At 38.4% G+C, this 20,697-nt stretch overlaps 1 protein-coding gene across 4 annotated transcripts in view; it reads left to right on the plus strand.

Annotated features, from left to right (window-relative positions):
* The window catches only part of SBF2 (SET binding factor 2), a 513,021-nt gene that overhangs the window by 265,244 nt on the left and 227,080 nt on the right, over positions 1–20,697 (plus strand). For all 4 annotated transcript variants that reach the window (XR_004250226.2, XM_032166635.2, XM_032166637.2 and 1 more), the window contains exons 7-8: positions 16,287–16,419; positions 17,959–18,067. Coding sequence is in view for 3 of the 4 variants with exons in the window: in XM_032166635.2 (XP_032022526.1) it covers positions 16,287–16,419; positions 17,959–18,067 (242 nt within the window). In the remaining variant the exon portion in view is untranslated. The remainder of the gene's footprint in view (positions 1–16,286; positions 16,420–17,958; positions 18,068–20,697) is intronic.

A 20,697-nucleotide genomic window follows, 5' to 3' on the forward strand; every position in this document is an offset into this window, starting at 1 on the left:
TCACATGTGAAGAAAGTAGTTGCTACATGATATAATCTGAGGAAAGTTCAGAAAGATCCTGGTTCAAAACTGCCCTGTCCATTGTCCTTTTTTGGCACTTAGATGCTAATATTAAATAGCTCTATCTTTGCATTGAATTATCTATAAAGAATGTAAATGCTCCAAGGCAAGAGAGTCATTAGGTATCGTTCTTCCTTGTCACAAAGTTCTCTTGTGTAAAATTTCTGTTTGCTCTTTCAGCATTTTAGTGGTTAATATTTTTATAAAATATGGCTACTCCAACATTTAAGTATATAGCTTCCAAATGGTGGCAGGATGAAGTACCTTTTTTTTCCTGTGCTCTGTAACATCTGATACATAGCTCTATTATTTTACGTTTTAACGGTTTATTTACCAGTCTTTCATCTTCACTGAACTGTGAGCTCCTAAGAACCTGTCTCGTATTTCTTTATATCAGTCCCTAGAATTTTATGATTGATGATATATCTCAGTAGTTCAGTAATAATGTAATAGTGGCAGAAGGGAAGAAAAGGGAAAAGAAAGGAGGAAGTTTGAATTAAAAGAGTTGTTTCTGCCAGGACAGTTCCCTCTTATTTGTTCCTTGCATAATTCTCCAGTTATTCTCTATTCTTCTTCCCCACTGCTTGCTGCTCTACTCACAAGACTCCTTTTGCTTCCTAATTCTTAAATTTAGAATTAAAAGTAGATAAAAACCAAGTCAAGCAGAACAGACATAGCCTAGGAATTTGAGTCATTGGAGGTTGGAAAAATCTGATGTTATTACCTTAGAGCTAGAAAAACAATTAGAATGTTCAAGAAGGAAGAAAAGATGCTGTACCTTTTTACACAGTTTTGGTTGAGTTGGCCTTTTACGTATTTGAATTATTTTTAGTCATATGTATTTGGTAATTGACTTCTTATATTTAGTCTCCCACATTGCTACGCTCTATTTGTGTGTGTAAAATGTATTTAATTCATGTCATACTCAGAGGGTTGAGCCTGTGTTCATAAGGACTAAACTACACCTCCTTTCAGATGCCCAATTTACCACACTTTTTACTTTCTTACTTAGAATATTTGCCGTATCTATCATACATGGAAATAATGCTAAATTTGTAACAGATAGTAAACATTACCTCTCAGTGACAAATTTGAAACTGTATATAAAGTTTTAGTTAATCCATGAAGTTAGGGATATTGTCTTTATTCACTGCTATATTCTAGTGCCCGGAGTATAGTACACAATAAATATTGGTTCAGTGAATGAGAAATCTCCTTTTTCATGACTTACATTAAGCTGTGACCAGAACTATACTGTTTTCCCCATTGTGGGTTGACCAGAAAGAACTATGATAAATTGTGCAGGGCTTTTTGAACTATATTCTGTTTTGAAACATGGTCTTCAGTTCCACCGTTTACCCATTTGAAAGCTGAGACATAGTCTTCTATTTGTGTAACATATCATTATTATTCAGAGAATGGAGGAGTCTGGAGAAAGTTTTTTTTTTCTTTCCCCAAAAAAGAAACAAATACATTTGTTATCATGTGGTGCAATGAATTTTAGAACTCTAACCTCTCAAGAAAATTGAGATCAGGAAGCCATCTTTCAGAATGTTTTACTCTTTGAATAATCAACAGGATGTATATGTATCATTGTAGTGAAATCACTAGTAATTATCACTGGCATGTCTGTTGTTCATATTTTCTTCTCCTGTGTTATTGTGCAGCTTTGAATGGATGTTGGGCTACAGAAAATGAGACAATTCAAAGTTATATAGAAAATTGATTTTGACTTACAAAATTAAAAGAAACTGGATTTCTCAATAGCTATGTAACTGTGAACACAGCAACAAACACTGATACATAGGAATAAAAATCATTAATGTAATTTAAAATATTTGAGATTATTAATTATGTAAAACTTGCCAGGCACGGTGGCTCACACCTGTAATCTCAGCACTTTGGGAGGCCGAGGCGGGCAGATCACAAGGTCAGGAGATCGAGACCATCCTGGCTAACACGGTGAAACCCCATCTCTACTAAAAATACAAAAAATTAGCTGGGCGTGGTGGCAGGCACCTGTAGTCCCAGCTACTCGGGAGGCTGAGGCAGGAGAATGATGTGATCCCAGGAGGCAGAGCTTGCAGTGAGCTGAGATTGCACCACTGCACTCCAGACTGGGCGACAGAGTGAGACTCCATCTCAAAAATAATAATAATAATAATAATATAAAACTTAAGAAAGCATGTGACATTTAAGAATAAAGAATTTAAGTAGTACTTCAATTAGGCTTGGGTAAATTGTTTTGTATTATACTATTAATTTTCTGGATAATGAAAAACTTACCCTTTAAGCACTAGAATATTGTTCCTATCTCATTTCTACATTATGAGACATATATCCTCTCAGTAAATATAGTATAGCATTGCCTCCCTTGACAATATCAACTGATTGTTTTTACTAGTATGAGTAAGGTAAAGTTCCTTACAACTGCATGCCTCCCTTCTTCACAATTTATCTGATACTAAATAATACTGATTATGAATTTTATTTTCTGATGAACTACTTGTAAATCAGTTATCCTTTTTTTGTGGGATAGGGCAGAGTGTTCAGATGAGAGCAAAGTGGGGGCCGGGCATGGTGGCTCATGCCTGTAATCCCAGCACTTTGGGAGGCCGAGGCGGGTCGATCACCTGAGATCAGGAGTTCAAGACCAGCCTGGACAACAAGGTGGGACCCCATCTCTACTAAATATAGAAAAATTAGCTGGAGTGGTTGGGGGTGTCTGAGGCAGGAGAATTGCTGAACATGGGAGGCAGAGGTTGCAGTGAGCCGAAACCATGCCACTGCACTAAAGCCTGGTGACAGAGTGAGACTCCGTCTCAAAAAAAAAGCAAAGAGGAACAAGTTTTTCCCCAGAGTCTTCATTAAAAAAGACTAGACTTGACATGACATACAGATTCTTCATAAATTTGTCTTTGGCCAAATTACTTGTAGGTCTGTTAATGCCATTTGCTTCCTCACTCTTCTGTCAGCTTTGAATGCTATGCTTTTCTTTTCTCCTTAACTAATGCATCTCTGTCAAAATCTACCTCAAGGGTCAGTCCCTTTAGGAAGCTCCCACCCCAGGTGGACCCACGATAACCTCAGGAGTCATTAATAGGGTGGCAAAAGATTTACCTTCAGAGTAATACAGTATGACTGCTCATAGTCAACTTTGAAGATGGAGGGAAACCACAAGACAAAGAATGTGAGAAGTCACCAGAAGCTGGAAAATTTGATCACAGGACTTCCACAACAGTAAAATAATAAATTTGTCTTGTTTTAAGCCACCAAATTTGTGGTAATTTGTTACAGCAGCCATAAAAAACTAATACATCCACAGACTTTAAAAAGTATCACTTTTTATTTTAAATAGTTTGACTCACAAGAAATAACTAAATTCATCCGGAGTCCCTATGTATGCATTACCCACCTTCCTACAACAATATTTTACATAATCATAGTACATTATGGATACCAGGAACTGGCATTGATACAGTATTATTATTTTATTATTTTAGTATTATTATTATTATTATTGTTGAGACAGGGTACGTCTTGCTCTGCTGCCCAGGCTGGAGTGCAGTGGTGCAAACTCAGCTCACTGTAGCCTCGACCTCCCGGGCTCAGGCAGTCCTCCTACGTCAGCCTCCGCCCAAGTAGCTGAGACTATAGGCACGCACCACCATGCCTGGCTAATTTTTGTATTTTTTTGTAAAGACAGGATTTCACTATGTTACCCAGGCTGGTCTCGAACTCCTGGGCTCAAGCAATCTACCTACCTCAGCCTCCCAAAGTGCTGGGATTACAGGCATGAGCCACTGCACCAGGCCTGGTACAGTACTATTAATTGAGGGAGGGAATGACATGTCCCTAAGTGTATCTTCTTGTATTATTTTGACTTCTGGTAGCATATTTGTGTCTTACATATATTAAGAAAATCAGTTAGGATAAGAAGAAAGGAAAGAAAATATTACCTTAAAAGTAAAAGCATATGTAAACAAACTCCACTGTCATTCAAATAATGTAACCACACTGAAGAGGGAAAAAAAACTAAGTTACTTTAGTAACTTATGAGTATTTAACTGTACAAACTCACCTTTGGACAGTTTTGGGAACAGAATTGCAAACAAGTAGTGTACTCCATTTTTGTTTTTTTGTTTTTTTGTTTTTTTTTTTAGTTGAAATGGCTGAAACAATTCTGAAGCTCTTTTTTGTGTAATATAGGATTTAGCAAATGAATAAGTATGTTGATGTTATTAGGATCCAGGATTCTCAGTGGAAGAAGGAACATATAAATATAAATTGGGATAGTGAGGGATTCCCTGTGGGAATGGAATGGAATTGAAAGTAATGGCATAGACAGGATTTCTCAAATACATATGCATGTATATGTTCTCATGTATGTATGTATATGTATATATGTACATGCATATATTTCCTAGCTCCATCTATAGACAAAAGTGGCCTACAAGCAAAGTCACCCCAGTAGAAATGATCTAACACATGCCCTAACACCTAAAATTTTGGTCTTTGATACCATTTCTCACCAAAGGGAACCAGGACTCTTAGGAGAAATGGTTGGACTAGGGCTAGGACAGGGTAGGTACAATATGAGCCTGGAAAAAGAAAAGAGCTCTGTCTCAAGGACACAGGAACTAAGTTAAAGGGCTCCTACTGCATAAATCTAGGACATGTTTAGCACCAGAATAATTAAGGACAGTAGTGACTTATAGACTTTTAGGAAAAAGTAGATATTCATGAGTCCACACTGATAACAAATGAAGGAATGAATGAGCAAGTAAGTAGAGGAAAAGGAGGACTCTGCTATGTAGAATGCCAAGTGCTGACTGGGAAATACAGAGTGAGTGCTGCATTTGGAAAATTATAATCATTATAGTAAAGATCTATTCAGGCAGAAATTATCAGTAGATGCTAAATCTAGCCAGGCATTTTAGTGAGAGATGAGATATTTACGTGGTCTTAAAGTGTCTTGATACAGATTGCTTTTTAGTTGCAGGAAAAATAATAAGTATTCATTGGAGAAATTGGACAGCATTGGACAAAATTTAGGAGACAAAATTAACATCACCAAAGACAGTACAAAGAGTTTAGCAAATCCTTTCCCCCAAAGAACCAGTATAAAACTAGACAAAATTGTTGGATACAACGATTTCAGGGCTCTGGAAATTGACCAAAAGCAAATGACAAATTTAGAAACATTTATTCATGCTGGAACTTTGTGTAAAAACAGCAGGAGTCTGCAGCATTCTTATCTGGTGGTTGCCCCCTCTCCCCTACATCCCAGCTCTGTCAGTGAGACTGGTAGTGACAGAGTAGTGCTGGGTAGAAAACCAACTTTGCTACCAGATGGAGTGGAATTTATTTGGGATGGAGGGCTAAAACCCATGGCATCATTATCAGTAAAAGTATTGAACCCAGTAGGAGATGAAAGGAGAAAAACGTCAGATGCCTGTCTGAATTACAGTCATAGTTGGGGCTAGTGGCACATCAGCCAGAAATTTAACAGAGAAATTGTGGAGAGGAGAAAGTCTTAGAAGGACTAGACAATGTCTCTGTACATCCTTGGCTGCCTAGGAAACTATGCACATGTCTGAAACTGAAAGCATCCTTAAAATCTGGCTAAACTATGAACGTGCTTCAACCCATGCAAAATTGATCAGCAGTACATAGAAGCTTTATTGGCTCAAGGTATTTGAGTACAACCTCTGCCCAAATTATGGACTGACCAAGAGAACCATGCAAACCCAGGGATAACCCCTAGGAAGCCAAGCTAAACAATAAAAATAAAAATTTTTAAACCAGACATCAGCAGCCTAACATTACAAGCAGATTTTGCAGCTTAAAGCAGTGAGCACCCTCCCAAAGAAAAATAAAAGCTTTCAGGAAAAAAATATAATTCAAATGTAGTGCAGTATATTATTTATAATGTCCAGTTTTTACCAAAAAGTGAGAGGCCTTCAAACAGTGAAGTGTAACCCATACTCAGGGAAAAAAAAAAAAAATAGTGTTAACTGACTTTGAGCGCACATACTGGATTTAGCAGATAAGGACTTTAAATCAGCTATTATAAATATGCTAAAAGAATTAATGGTAGCCATATTGAAAGAATTAAGACAAAATATAATGGCAGTGGCTAAAAACCTAGGCAATTTCAGTAGTGAAGTAAAAACTGAAAAAGAGCCAGATAGATATTATAGATTGAACAGTATGATAACTGAAACAAGCCAGGCATTGTGGCTCATACCTGTAATCCCAGTACTTTGGGAGGCTGAGGCAGGAGGAACTCTTAAGCCCAGAAGTTCAGGACTGGCCTAAGAAACATAGTGAGAACTCATCTCTTCAAAATAAAAAACTAGCTGAGTGTGATGGTGCACCCCTTAGTCCCAGCTATGCAGGAAGCTGAGGTAGGAGGATCGCTTGAGCCCAGAAGGCTGGGGCTGCAGTGAGCTGTGATTATGCCACTGCACTACAGCCTGAGCAACAGAGTAAGATCCTTTCTCAAAATAAATAACTGAAACAAAAAATTCACTAGCTGAGCTTAACAGCACATTTGAGATGTCAGAAATAAAAATCAATAAAATTTGGTGAAAGACCAATAGAAATGATCCAATATAAAGAACATAGAGAAAAAGATTGAAATGAAAATAACAGATTCTCAGAGACCTTTGAGACAATAATAGCTTTTAGGTACAGAGCATCTCCATTGGATGAATATGGGGGTGATTAGAAAAACGTATTTGAAGAAATAGTGCTCAAAATCTTCCAAAATTTGTTGAAATCATTAACCTGTAGACCCAAGAAGCACAATGAAGCCCAGGTTAACAGTAAAAAAATCCCCATATAGACACAGCATGATTGTGAAACTGGTGAAAGGCAAACCCTTGAGAACAGCAAGAGAAAATAATTCATCAATATGAATCAATAGAACTATAATATTATTACAGTGGGTCTCTCAACAGAAAGAACGGGAGCCAGAAGGCACTGATGTGACATATTAAAAGCACTGAAAGAAAAAAATATCAAACAAGAATTCTGTCACTGGCAAAACTGTCTTTCAGAAACAAAGATAAAATGAAGGCATCTTCAAGTAAACAAAAACAGATTTATTGCTACTAGACCTGCTCTATAAGAAATACAAAAGGCTTTGGGAGGCCGAGGCGGGCGGATTACGAGGTCAGGAGATTGAGACCATCCTGGCTAATGCGGTGAAACCCCATCTCTACAAAAAATACAAAAAATTAGCCAGGCAAGGTGGCAGGCGCCTGTAGTCCTAGCTACTCGGGAGGCTGAGGCAAGAGAATGGCGTGAACCCCAGGGGGCAGAGCCTGCAGTGAGCCAAGATCGCACCACTGCACTCCAGCCTGGGCGACAGAAAGACTCCATCTCAAAAAAAAAAAAAAGAAATACAAAAGGAAGGCCTGGTGTGGTGGCTCATGCCTGAAATCCTAACACTTTGGGAGGCTGAGGTGGGTGGATCACTTGAGCCCAGGAGTTCACAACCAACATGGCAAAACCCCATGTTTACAAAGAAATACAAAAATTATCCAGATGTGGTGGCGTACACCTATGGTCCCAGCTACTTGAGAGGCTAAGGTGGAAGGATCATTTAAACCTGGGAGGCAGACGTTGCAGTGAGCCAAGATCGCACCACTATACTCCAGCCTGGGTGATCGAGTGAGACAGTGTCTCAAAAAAACAATAAAAAATAAAAACAAAAGGAAATCCTTAAGACTGCAGGAAAAAGAGACCAGTTAATAACTTGATTTCACATAAACAAACAACACTAGAAATGGCAAATCTGTGGGTAAATAGACTATGTGTGTATTTTTTTATTTCTTCTCTTAGTTTTTAAAAAAGCATAAAGAAATCACAAGTATTCCTATACACCACTAATAGACAAACAGCCAAATCATGAGTGAACTCCCATTCACAATTGTTACAAAGAGAATAAAATACCTAGGAATACAACTTACAAGAGATGTGAAGGACCTCTTCAAGGAGAACTACAAACCACTGCTCAAGGACATAGGAGAGGACAAAAACAAATGGAAAAACATTCCATGCTAATGGATAGGAAGAATCAATATCGTGAAAATTGCCATACTGCCCAAAGTAATTTATAGATTCGATGCTATCCCCATCAAGCTACCATTGACTTTTTTCACAAAATTAGAAAAAACTACTTTAAATTTCAAATGGAACCAAAAAAGAGCCTATATAGCCAAGACAGTCCTAAGCAAAAAGAACAAAGCTGGAGGCATCACACTACCTGATTTCAAACTATACTACAAGGCTACAGTAACCAAAACAGCATGGTACTGGTACCAAAACAGATACATAGACCAATGGGACAGAACAGAGGCCTCAGAAATAACACCGTACATCTACAACCATCTGATCTTTGACAAACCTGACAAAAACAAGCAATGAAGAAAGGATTCCCTGTTTAATAAATGGTGTTGGGAAAACTGGCTAGCCATATGCAGAAAACTGAAACTGGACCCCTTTCTTACACCTTTTAAAAAAATTAACTCAAGATGCCTTAAAGACTTAAATGTAAGACTTAAAACCATTAAAACCCTAGAAGAAAATCTAGGCAATACCATTCAGGACATAGGCATGGGCAAAGACTTCATGTCTAAAACACCAAAAGCAATGGCAACAAAAGCGAAAATAGACAAATGAGATCTAATTAAACTAAAGAGCTTCTGCACAGCAAAAGAAACTATCAGCAGAGTGACAGGCAACCTATAGAATGCAAGAAAATTTTTCCAATCTATCCATCTGACAAAGGGCTAATATCCAGAATCTACAAAAAACTCAAACAAATTTACAAGAAAAAAACCTCATCAAAAAGTGGGTGAAGGATATGAACAGACACTTCTCAAAGGAAGGCATTTATGCGTCCAGGAAACATGAAGCTCATCATCACTGGTCGTTAGAGAAATGCAAATCAAAACCACAATGAGATATCATCTCATTCCAGCTACAATGGCAGTCATTAAAAAAGGAAACAACAGATGCTGGAGAGGATGTGGAAAAATAGGAATTCTTTTACACTTTTGGTGGGAGTATAAATTAGTTCAACCATTGTGGAAGACAGTGTGATGATCCCTCAAGTATCTAGAACCAGAAATACCTTTTGACCCAGCAATCCCATTACTGGGTATATAGCCAAAGGATTATAAATCATTCTGTAAAGACACATGCACACGTATGTTTATTGCAGCACTGTTCACAATAGCAAAGACTTGAAACACACCCAAATTTCCATCAATGATAGACTGGATAAAGAAAATATGGCACATATACACCATGGAATACTATGCAGCCATAAAAAGGATGAGTTCATGTCCTTTGCAGGGACATGGATGAAGCTGGAAACCATCATTCTCAGCAAACTAATACAGGAACAGGAAACCAAACACTGCATGTTCTCACTCATAAGTAGGAGTTGAACAATGAGAACGCATGGACACAGGGAGGGGAACATCATACACCAGGGCCTGTCGGGGGGGTGGGGAGAGTAGGGAAGGGATAGCATTAGGAGAAATACCTAATGTAGATGACAGGTTGATGGGTGCAGCTATCCACCATGGCACATGTATACCTATTTGGCAAACCTGCACGTTCTGCACGTATATTCCAGAACTTAAAGTATAATAAATAAAAATATATAGAAAGCAATAATTTTAACTGTTTTGCAGTTGTAACATATTTAGATGTTATATATGACAATAGGAACATATCCAGACCTCTGGATTAATGAGACGGTCCATGGGCAGTTCATCCTTGTGTGTGGTTTCCTTGAGGTGTAAGATTGCAGTTGGAAAGGGGGGATGTCTGCCCTGGAGGAAAGGTTAACTGAGCCTCTAGTCTAAATAAAATATTTCTACCCAAAAGGGGTATGGGACATTCTAGCAACACTAAAAATGAATGAGAAAAGACAATTCCTCCAGATAGGCAGCACAAAGGAGAAGTAAACCTCCTGGTTATGGGCACCACATTTATCCCCATTATCTGGCAGGATTTGGAGGATAATTGCCCAGGAAAAGAGGTAAGCATTGAGTAGGCTGCTCCAGTGTCCAAAAGAAAACTTATAGTCCTACCTGCCACATGCAAAGCATTGCTTAACTCTGTCCCTTCAATAGTGATGTTTGATCTGGGAGCCAGCTGGACTGTAGGCCCCCCTCAGCTCAAGGCCAGGGATTCTCTCCTAGGAGCCCTCCAGCCCTCAGGGCAGTCCTATTTCCAGTTGCCAAGCTTGTGGTAGAGGGGGCAAGGCATGTAAGGCTTTTTCCCTCTGTCCCATTGATGCAGTTGGCCTTCCAGTGGCCTGGCTTCTCACACCAATGGCAATTATTTGGGAAGATATTCCTAGGACAAATTGGAGGGAGCTGGTGGACTTGTAAGACAGCCAATAGTTGGAGCTGCCACTTTTCCGTTTGCCTCTCCTTTTCCTGAGCCCTTTCTTCTTCGTTCTGGTCCGTGCTGTAAAAGACCAAGGCACCTGTTTTGAGAATGTCAGGCATAGGGGTATTGGGGCCCAGTGCTAGCTTTTGGAGTTTCCTCTGAATATCTGGGGCTGCCTGAGTTAGGAAACGGTACTGTAGGACCAGTTGCCCTTCTGATGTCTCTGGGTCTAGGTTAGTATGTTTCACTAGGGCCTCTTGTAGCCTCTCTAGGAAAGTGATGGGGTTTTCAAGAGGGCCTTGATCTATTAAGGCCATTGTATTATAGTTCACAGCCTTTGTTCTGCTAGCTTTTATCCCTTCTACCAGAGGAACATGTGGTTTCTTCCCCATATACCTCCCTGAGTATTGTAATCCCAATTGGAATCAACCTGGGGAACTGTGATGGCTCCTACAGGGTAGCCACCCGGGTCAGTCATATGCATTGGATTTGCAAATTGTTGGGCCACCTCCATAATGGAATCACTTTCTCCCTTAGACAGAATTTGCCCTAGTATGACTGAGAAATCCCTCCAAGTGAGTTCAAATGTTAATCCCAGTTTACAGAACCCTTTGATGTATTTGTCAGGGTCCTCCATAAACTTCCCTAGTTCTGTTGTAATTTGGCTCAGGCCTTACTAGTGAATAGAGTCTGGTTTCTAGTGGGTCCACTGGGGCTACTGATCTCTTGAAGGGGGCGTGACCTAAGAGGGTGGTGTCCAGAGGATAGCCCTGGATATGGAGGGGCTCCAGGCCTGGGAGACTTGAATATAATGAGGTAGAAGGGACAGTAGGGTTTGAGCCATCATCTTTTGCTCCTCTGGGGCTTGAAACCAGGGTAAACCCAATAAGGAGTGTCCCGAACCAGCCAGAGCGGGCTGCCTGACTATGGCAGCTATCATCACTAGATCCATTTTACAAGCCCAACAAAGGTCAGGGTTGTTTCATAGGGCTATGAAGGCCTGTACATAGGGGATTTCTATCCATATTTCCTGCCGGTGGCAAAGTAAATCTAGTTGATAGATCATATTAAAATTTTGGTTTTCTGTCCAAGATTCCTGGTCTTTGAGTTTGTATTCAATTCAGGCTGTGTTACAGAAAAATATTAGCCTTTCCCTTTTTAGGGTTTTGGAGTCAAACTTTTCCCAGTTCTTGAGAATGCGTCTGAGGGGTGTGTCCTGTGGTATGAAGATGCAGTTACCCATCTGTGAAGAGAGAATAGATGAGAAAAAAAGAAAAAAGAAAGCGTCTTCTCTTCCTATTATCCTGAATAGGACGACCCCCATTTGTCCTTAGGGTTCTGGAATGAGCTGATGTTACCATGTACCCTTAAACTTCGGTACCCTCTTTTCACAGAGGAGATACCAGAGAGAACAGAGAGCCCTCTCCTGTTCATCCGTGGGGTTCCAGAATGAACTGGTCTTGCCATGTACCCTTAACCTTGCCTTAATCTCTGTTACAATGATAATCTATTAACCCGGGACCAGCCTTCGTCTCTGTCCTATGGGTCTCTTGTGCCGACGGTCTTGGGCCATCCTGTATTCTTGCCTCCATGACCTTCCAGTGACTCTCACTTGGACCATTCTAGCAACAAAATGATTATCCCTTTTCTCAGATTCCCATTTCCTTTGTTCTCTAACTAGACAAGAAGTTTGTTTTTCAGCTAACTGCTGCAAGGGGGCTGAACTTCCCTCCCTTCAAATATGACCTTGAAGGTCTTGATGAATATTGAGAAGGTCATGGAATTGATTAGAGAAATGGAAGCTCCAGGAGAAAGTGGGAGGAAGCCAGAAGAATAATCATGGAAAGCCTTCTTATGCTTCCAAAAACAGCATCCCTTGGATTTGAGAGAGCAACGTTTATTTGTCTTCTTAACATAAAGTGGTAACCTCTGGAGGACTTAGGGCTTGATGTAGGAACTCACAAATGGGAAAGGAAGAATTTCCCCTCCTCCCGAAGGGGTGCTAACTCAAAAAAAGCAAGTAGATTGGGTCCTTAAAGGGCTCCTATGCGGGTGGAAAACTACTTCAAAAGCCACTGGAAAACTCAGCCCTGGACCGTAACAGGAACAAAAAGCATATGGTAAGTCATAAGGAGCTGACTGGCGATCCAGTTAGTGTCTGTCCTGGCAGTGTGCCAACAGACAGGAAGGATTAGAGGTCATCTGAGCTGGTAAGGTAAAAACTAGTGTAAGTCTCTAGATATCCACAAGGCAGCCCATGTTTTTGCTGCTGCGCAAATTCAGCAAGAGCAGAGGGTGTACGAATGACAGTTACATGGCATGCAAAGTGAAAGCAGAATAGGCTGACTTGCCTCGAAGTGGACGGTCCAGAGGGTGTACAAGGCCATTTCAGAATACACACAGAGAAAACAGGAGAATAGGTGGTGTGGGTTTTTGGGAAAGAGCCAATTTGAGTTGAAAAAGCAGAGGAAACCCCAGACATTGCATGGTTTTAGGCTTTAGCCCTACCACTCTCATGAACCTCTTGTCTAGGAGAGCCATTGTGTCTCAGGTCAAGGATCTTACCTGGGAAGGACTCCAAGGTCCTTCCTACCCCTGTGAGCAGGCGCTGAGAGATGAGCTTGGGGAACAGAGCCACTGTGGCCGAGAAGAATTGTTCTGGGGGTTGGTTAGTAAGCAGAAGAATAAAAAGAGCAAACGAAACTGTGTACAGGGGTTAAACACCACCAGCCAAAGAAGTTGAGGCATAGAGATGTCTTACCACTGAGGAAGCATATTCGAGTCACGTGGCACCAAAGTATGTTAACATTAGGGAATGTATCCAAATCACAGCACCAAAGTATGTTACTGGCAGCAAATCCATAGAGGTCTGCAGCAACCTCAATTCTTGCTTCCTCAGAAGCAACCAAGGAGCATAAGGCAGAGTGAGAGACCAAGGCAAATTTTAGAGCAGGAGTGAAAGTTTATTTAAAAGCATTAGAGCAGGAATGAAAGGAAGTAAAGTACACCTGGAAGAGGGCCAAGCAGATGACTTGAGAGATCAAGTGCACTGTTTGAGCTTTGATTCGGGATTTTATATGTTGTCATGTGTCTGGCATCTTGCATCTCCCCTCCCCGGATTCTTCCCTTGGGGTGGGCACACCGCATGCACAAAGGCCTGTCAGCATTTGGTAGGAGGCACATGTGCAGTGTGTTTACTGGAATTGTATGCATGCTCACTGGAGGCTTTCTTCCTTTACCAGTCCAAATGTTCCTAGAGGGTCATATACCAGTTAAACTCTGCCATTTTGCCTCTTACTACAGAGGTGTGAGCCCACTCGCCACCTCCTGAGATTTTATCAGGAAGCTGCTGATCACCAGTTTCAGATGTTTCTGTCTATTGGAAGACTGCCTTTCCGTGGCATCAGCTATGACCAATTTTTATTTTAGAGAGACAGTTTGATAATCACCTGACCATCACCTGATGGTTATCCGACATTCCTGGTGGTGGCGTGGGGGTGGGGGATCCTCTCCTTCCCTGCTCATGTCTGGCTAGCTACCTGCTATAACAATGAGACATCAATAAATATGCATAAGATGTACATTGGTTCGGTCTGGAAAGGCGGGACAGCTCAAAGCAAGGGAGGGGGCTTCCAGGTCATAGGTATATAAGAGACAAAAGGTTGCATTCTTTTGAGTCTCTGATTAACCTTTTACTGAATACACAATTTACATGTGAGAGGAAGATAGAGGAATAGTCACTTCAGCTTTAGTCTGGTTTAGTGAAACAATAGGGCAGAGGAAGCAATCAGATATGCATTTGTCTCACTGGAATACAGGGATGACTTTGAGTTTTGTCTGTCCTTTGTCCACAAGGAATTTCCTTGTGGGCAAATTGTGAGGGAGGTATGGGAGGTATGTAGTGTTTTGTTTTTTTTTTTAATTTTTGTAGCTATCTTATTTAGGAATAAAATGGAGGTAGGTTTTCCTGGTGCAGTTCCTAGCTTGACTTCCCTTTGGCTTGGTGGTTTGGGGGTCCTGAGATTTATTTTCTTTTCACAGCTATATAATCGTTGTGCACCTTACTACCCTCAGTCAGTATTATACTTGGGAGAGTTAGTCATGATGATACATATAATACTAGCTCATTCATTTCCACTGTTGTTTAAGTGTACCAAAACCTTAGTGGGTTTTTAAAATTCATGTTAAATCTAAAAGAATATTTTTTGTAAAATTTGTAACATTTATTCTTGTGGATTTAATATGAATTTTAAAAACCGCTTGAAAATTGTATTTAGATTTCTTTAATCATTATTTAGTTTTTTACATTATTCTAGAAACTATCTGGAGGGTAGATTTGAAGGGAATAAGGACTGTATTAGGAAAATCACTTGTGAAACTATTACATTAGTCAAAATGAATGAAGATTAAAATCTGAACTAAAAATTCTGATGTATCACATGAGATAAGTTGGAAATGATAAGAGGGAATAGCAATTAATAATAGACTAAGGAAATTTGCATGTCACAAGAAGAAATAAGCTATGATAAAGGGAAAATATAGTATTTTACCTTGAGAAAACAAATGGGGACTCTTGCTTTACTGGGTGTGTATGATTAAAGTTGAAGTGATATAAAGAAAGATAATTTGGTTCAGTAATAAACAGGAGAAAATAAATGATATATTTATTTAACTTCAATTTCATAAGTATGTATATTGTATTTTCTAGAGTTGCCACTAAAAAAAATAGAAAAAGAGTTTATAAATACCATACTAACAGAGGAGATGAAAGAAGAGACAGGAGAAATTGAAAAGAAAGAAAAAAAGATAGAAAAAACAAAAACCAGGCCGGGAGTGGTGGCTCACGCCTGTAATCCCAGCACTTTGGGAGGCCAAGGTGGGCAGATCACCAGGTCAGGAGAGCAAGACTATCCTGGCTAAAATGGTGAAACCCTGTCTCTACTACAAATAGAAAAAATTAGCTGGGCATGGTGGCGGGCACCTGTAATCCCAGCTACGCAGGAGGCTGAGGCAGGAGAATGTCATGAACCCGGGAGGCGGAGCTTGCAGTGAGCTGAGATCGTGCCACTGCACTCCAGACTGGATGACAGAGCAAGGCTCCGTCTCAAAAAAAAAAAAGAAAAGAAAAAGAAAAAGCATAAAATAAGATACCACATGTATCTCTATATATAGTGTATGTCTCAATAATTACAATAAGTATAGATGGATTAAGTGAACTAGTTAAAAGACAAAGGTTGTCAGACTGGATTAGAAATATTTCAGTTACAGACAGTCTGTGATTTATGTTCAATTTAAGATTTTTCAACTTTACAATGGGTTTATTAGGACGTAACCCTATCATTAAATTGCGGAGCATTTGTGTATGCCGTTTACAAGAAGTAGAGAAAGGTTGAAATTAAAAGATGAGAAAAGATATAGTAGGCAAATTTCAACAACAACAAAGCTGGTGCGGTATTATTAACGTCAGACAAATAGACTCTGCAGGGGTTAGTTTTTTAGAACAATGCTAGCATTCTAAAACAGGAACCTAAATACAGGCCTTAGAGATGAAATTGAAAAGAAGGTAATAGTGTTCCCAAACAACTAATATGTTCAATGAGTACTACCTGATTTGAAGAATAAAGGCAAAACTGAAAGTTTGGGAAAACAAATACTCATAGATTATATGGAATTTACAGTTTAACCAAGTATTTTCCTTCAGAGAGTCCGAAATTACTGGCTTTTTCTTTCCGTGTATACTGTCTATGATTGTTGACAACACATATAAAATTAAATGCATTTGTAAGTCCTTGCTCTTATATTTTCAGGAATTCAAAATGTCCTCAGCCTGTTTTGTGCAGTCCTCACAGAAAATAAGGTTCTCTTCCATTCTGCAAGTTTCCAGAGACTTAGCGATGCTTGTAGAGCCCTGGAATCTTTAATGTTTCCTCTTAAATATAGGTGAGGTTTTCATTTGTTAATTTTATTTATTCCTAAACTACATATCACTTACTGTTGATAAGTCACAATGTTATGGCACAATGGTTTTGAACCACATAGGGATATTTCACAAAGTTATGCTGTTATATGAGTCATAGTTCTGATAAAATCTAGTCTAGAATTTGAGACTTTCCAAGTTGTCCATTACTGAATGTTGATTAGTGTAAAAATATTTAATTTGAATAGTACTGTCAGCAACTTTTAGTTGTCTTTTAACACAATTGGCATAAATGTCTAGTCAATGCTATTTGATATTAAAGAATTATTAATTTTTAGAAGTTATAATGATAGAGATTATATTAATAAAAAGCTCTTATCTTCCTTAGATACCCACTGAAGTATTATATGGGTAAACAATATGACATCTGAGATTTGCTTGAAAATAATACAGTAGAGAGAAAAAAAGTGGGTAGAAATATATATGTAGCCATGCACTGGTAATTCTCAAAGTTGACAATTACTGCAGGGCTTCGTTATAATTTTTTCCTCTGTTTTTTTATGGGATATGTTAAAATTTTTTTCCTAATAAAAACTAAAAAACAAAAAAATCTAAACAGTGATGACTAATAGTGCTGTAACTAGAATATTATACCTCTAATACACTGTTTAATCGATTGATAATCATAACATCTGGGAAATTAGTTCATATAAACTAGATAAAATTTTAGACTCTCTCCAGAATTTCTTTAAAAAATTTTTTTGGCCGGGCGCAGTGGCTCACACCTGTAATCCCAGCACTTTGGTAGGCCGAGGTGGGCAGATCACGAGGTCAAGAGATCGAGACCATCCTGGCTAACGCGGTGAAACCCCGTCTCTACTAAAAAAATAGAAAAAATTAGCTGGGCATGGTGGCAGGCACCTATAGTCTCAGCTATTCGGGAGGCTGAGGCAGGAGAATGGCGTGAACCCAGGAGGCAGAGCTTGCAGTGAGCCGAGATCGCACCACTGCACTCCAGCCTGGGCGACAGCGTGAGACTCCGTCTCAAAAAAAAAAAAAATTTTTTTTAATTTAGGTGCTTTTCTTAACTTTTTAGATAACATAGAGAATTATTGCCCCCCCCTTTTTTTTGCCATTCTTATTGAATGCAAAAATCAAGTATAGAAAGTGTTGAATGCTTGTTTTACATAGATAAATCATTGCCTCATATTGAGAGGGGAGGCCCTATCAGAGAGTCAGTGTTACTGTCTAATGTCTGGTTTCTATGTAAGGAAAAATGCTTTCAAACAGTATTAGAAGACCTAAAGAGACTGCTTGCCTAGAAGAAACAAAGGTTAAGGAAGCAGGCTTGGATTCCATTTACTTTATGTCTTATATCTGATTGTATCTTTCACATGAAGATTTTTAAATCGTTTTTTCCAAAATTTTAGTATTAAAAAGCATGAAAACATTATTGATAATTTCTAAACATAGGTAATATAAAACTTACGCAGCATAAACATGAAAGAAAATATGTTTATGTTAAAGAAAAATATATTTGACCATATTTTTATTATTTCCAGTTATCCTTATATCCCTATTCTCCCGGCTCAGCTACTGGAAGTTCTAAGTTCCCCAACACCTTTCATTATTGGAGTACATTCTATCTTTAAAACTGATATCCATGAACTTGTAAGTATTCATCTTTAAAGTTTCCAGTTTTGAGTCCAGAAGTTTATCATATTTCTTTGGGTCCTATAACATTTCAACTAATCACTATTTTCAGATCTGTAGCATTTCCAATAGAAAAGATTGGATAGAAGAAAAATATCATTGAAAAGTCTGTATATTAATTTTGCCATATAGCAAGTATAGGAGGCTTTATAAAGGAATTTATTAATATTTTTAAATATCCCTCTTTTGGTACATTGTTTATCTTTATTATTCATCTTACGTATGACAAAAGATAAATTAATATTCTATTTATACTTTTGATATTAGTGCATAATTGATTTATATTTTGAAGTGAGATGTGTCTTGATACCAAATTCCTGATAACTAACAAAGCAGAAAGCATATGCAAAAGAGGGAAGAGTTTTAGTGGAACAGAAGTTTGGTATGAGCTTCCACAAAATTTTTGTATTCTTAATGCCATATGAATAGAAATACCGAAGAAGCAAAAGTATACTCTGTATTCAAGCCAGTTCTGGAATAATTCATTTAGTTCTGTGTATCACACTTTATGAGGGACTGTAACAAAATAAAGCACATCAGAAAAGGACATCCAGGATTATCAAGTATTTAGAAACTATGTTCTGTAAGGGCCTAAGGAAATTTTCTCAGGTAATAATCTGATGCTATTTGATAGGTAAAGGTAAGTATTTAAGTTACTGTCATAGAAGAAGGGTTGAGATTCATTTTTTGTAACTCTAAAAGGCTGAAATAAAATCAGTGGATGAAGTGGCTATAGAAACAGATTTCTGTCCAGTAAAAGTGTTTCCAACAATTAGAACTGCCTGGTTATAGAATGGATTTCCTTATGTGAGATGAGGAGTGTACTCTCAAGCACTGTAAGTAGAGTGTAAGGAAAAGATTACGTGACACTTTTCAGGGAGTCTGAGAAAAATTCTTTACTGTAAAGTTAGGCTGCATAACATCTGTGATCCACAGATCCCTAAGATTTTGTAATTCTACTTCTGTTTTAGTTTTAAATGCCAGCAAAGAAGTAATTACAGTTGTAACCAAATCAGAGGTGTCGTTTAAACTAAAAAAATATTATTCAACATTATAATTATAAGCAGGACTTTCATTCGTATAGTCATCATTCTTTCTAACTATATGTTGATACTTAGTTCCTATTTAATTTTGGTATCACCATATAAATATATGTATAAATCAATAAACATTTAATAAAACCTAATTAATACTAATTAGAAGCATATCCACCTGGTTTGTAGATAATTTTATTTCTGCTAAATATAAACAGTCACTGGAGGCTGGGCACGGTGGCCCACACCTGTAATCCTAGCACTTTGGGAGGCCAAGGCAGGCGGATCACCTGAGGTCAGGAGTTTGAGACCACCTTGGCCAACATGGAGAAACCCTGTCTCTACTAAAACTACAAAAAATTACTGGGTGTGGTGGTGCATGCCTGCAATCCCAGCTATTCGGGAGGCTGAGGCAGGAGAATCACTTGAACCTGGGAGGTGGAGGTTGCAGTGAGTCAAGATTGCACCACTATACTCCAGCCTGGGCAAGAGTAAGACTCCGTCTCAAAAATAAATAAATGAATACATACATACATACATACGTACATACATACACACATACGTACATACATACATACGTACATACATACGTACGTACATACATACGTACATACATACATACGTACATACATACATACATACGTACATACATACATACATACGTACATACATACATACATACATACATACGTACATACATACAGTCACTGGAAGTAGGACAAACCAAGTGTTGCCAAATGCAAATTTCTTAAAATCGTAATCAATAAATTAGAATGAAGTATAATATTGTCAATACAACAACTTCACTCATTTTGGTTGTTTTCTCTTACACTTTTATGTAAGTTATTTTTAAATAGACTTTTGTAAAATGCTAAAAATCAGCTTTTTCTAAGTGGCTAAACAGCACCCTTTTGATGTATACTAATTGTTAATTCTTGTAATAAATGCCAATCTTTTTAGAATATTACTAAACTACTTGAATAAAGTGTCTAAAATGCAATCCTCTGTGCTTGCTGCAGCAGCATATATAGTAAAATCAGAACAAAATGCAATGGCTCAAACAAAATAAAGTGTTATTGAACACTCATGCAGCAGTCCATAGAGGTGTTCCATTATGCCAGACCAGTTTGCTCTATGAAGTCATTCAAGATCCAAGCTTCCATCCTTCTTGTTTCTCCAACAGAATCCTCCCAGGCATTGTCATCATGCGTGTGCTGAAAGCTGGTTTGCTGCCAGTTAATAATTTCAGTCTAAGGGAAAAGGAAAGATAGCATAGGAGAGCTTTACATATCCCCTATCTTGAAGGACAGGAAAACACATGTCACTTCTCATGTTTTATTGGCAGAATCTTAGCCACATGCCACACCTAATTTCAAAGGAAACTAGGAAATACAGGGTAGCTGGGAACTTGTTAGCTCAGAATTCTATTACTATGGACAAACAAGAGTCTCTTCCACATCTGATTCTTCTCGTTTTGAATTAGTCAAGGGAAAAATAATTTGCTTAACAACATATGTATTTTGGTAATTATAGGTTAATTTTTTTTATCTCTTT

This window comes from Hylobates moloch, unplaced genomic scaffold, assembly GCF_009828535.3.
Source record: "Hylobates moloch isolate HMO894 unplaced genomic scaffold, HMol_V3 SCAFFOLD_11, whole genome shotgun sequence".
NCBI classification, from domain to species: domain Eukaryota; kingdom Metazoa; phylum Chordata; class Mammalia; order Primates; family Hylobatidae; genus Hylobates; species Hylobates moloch.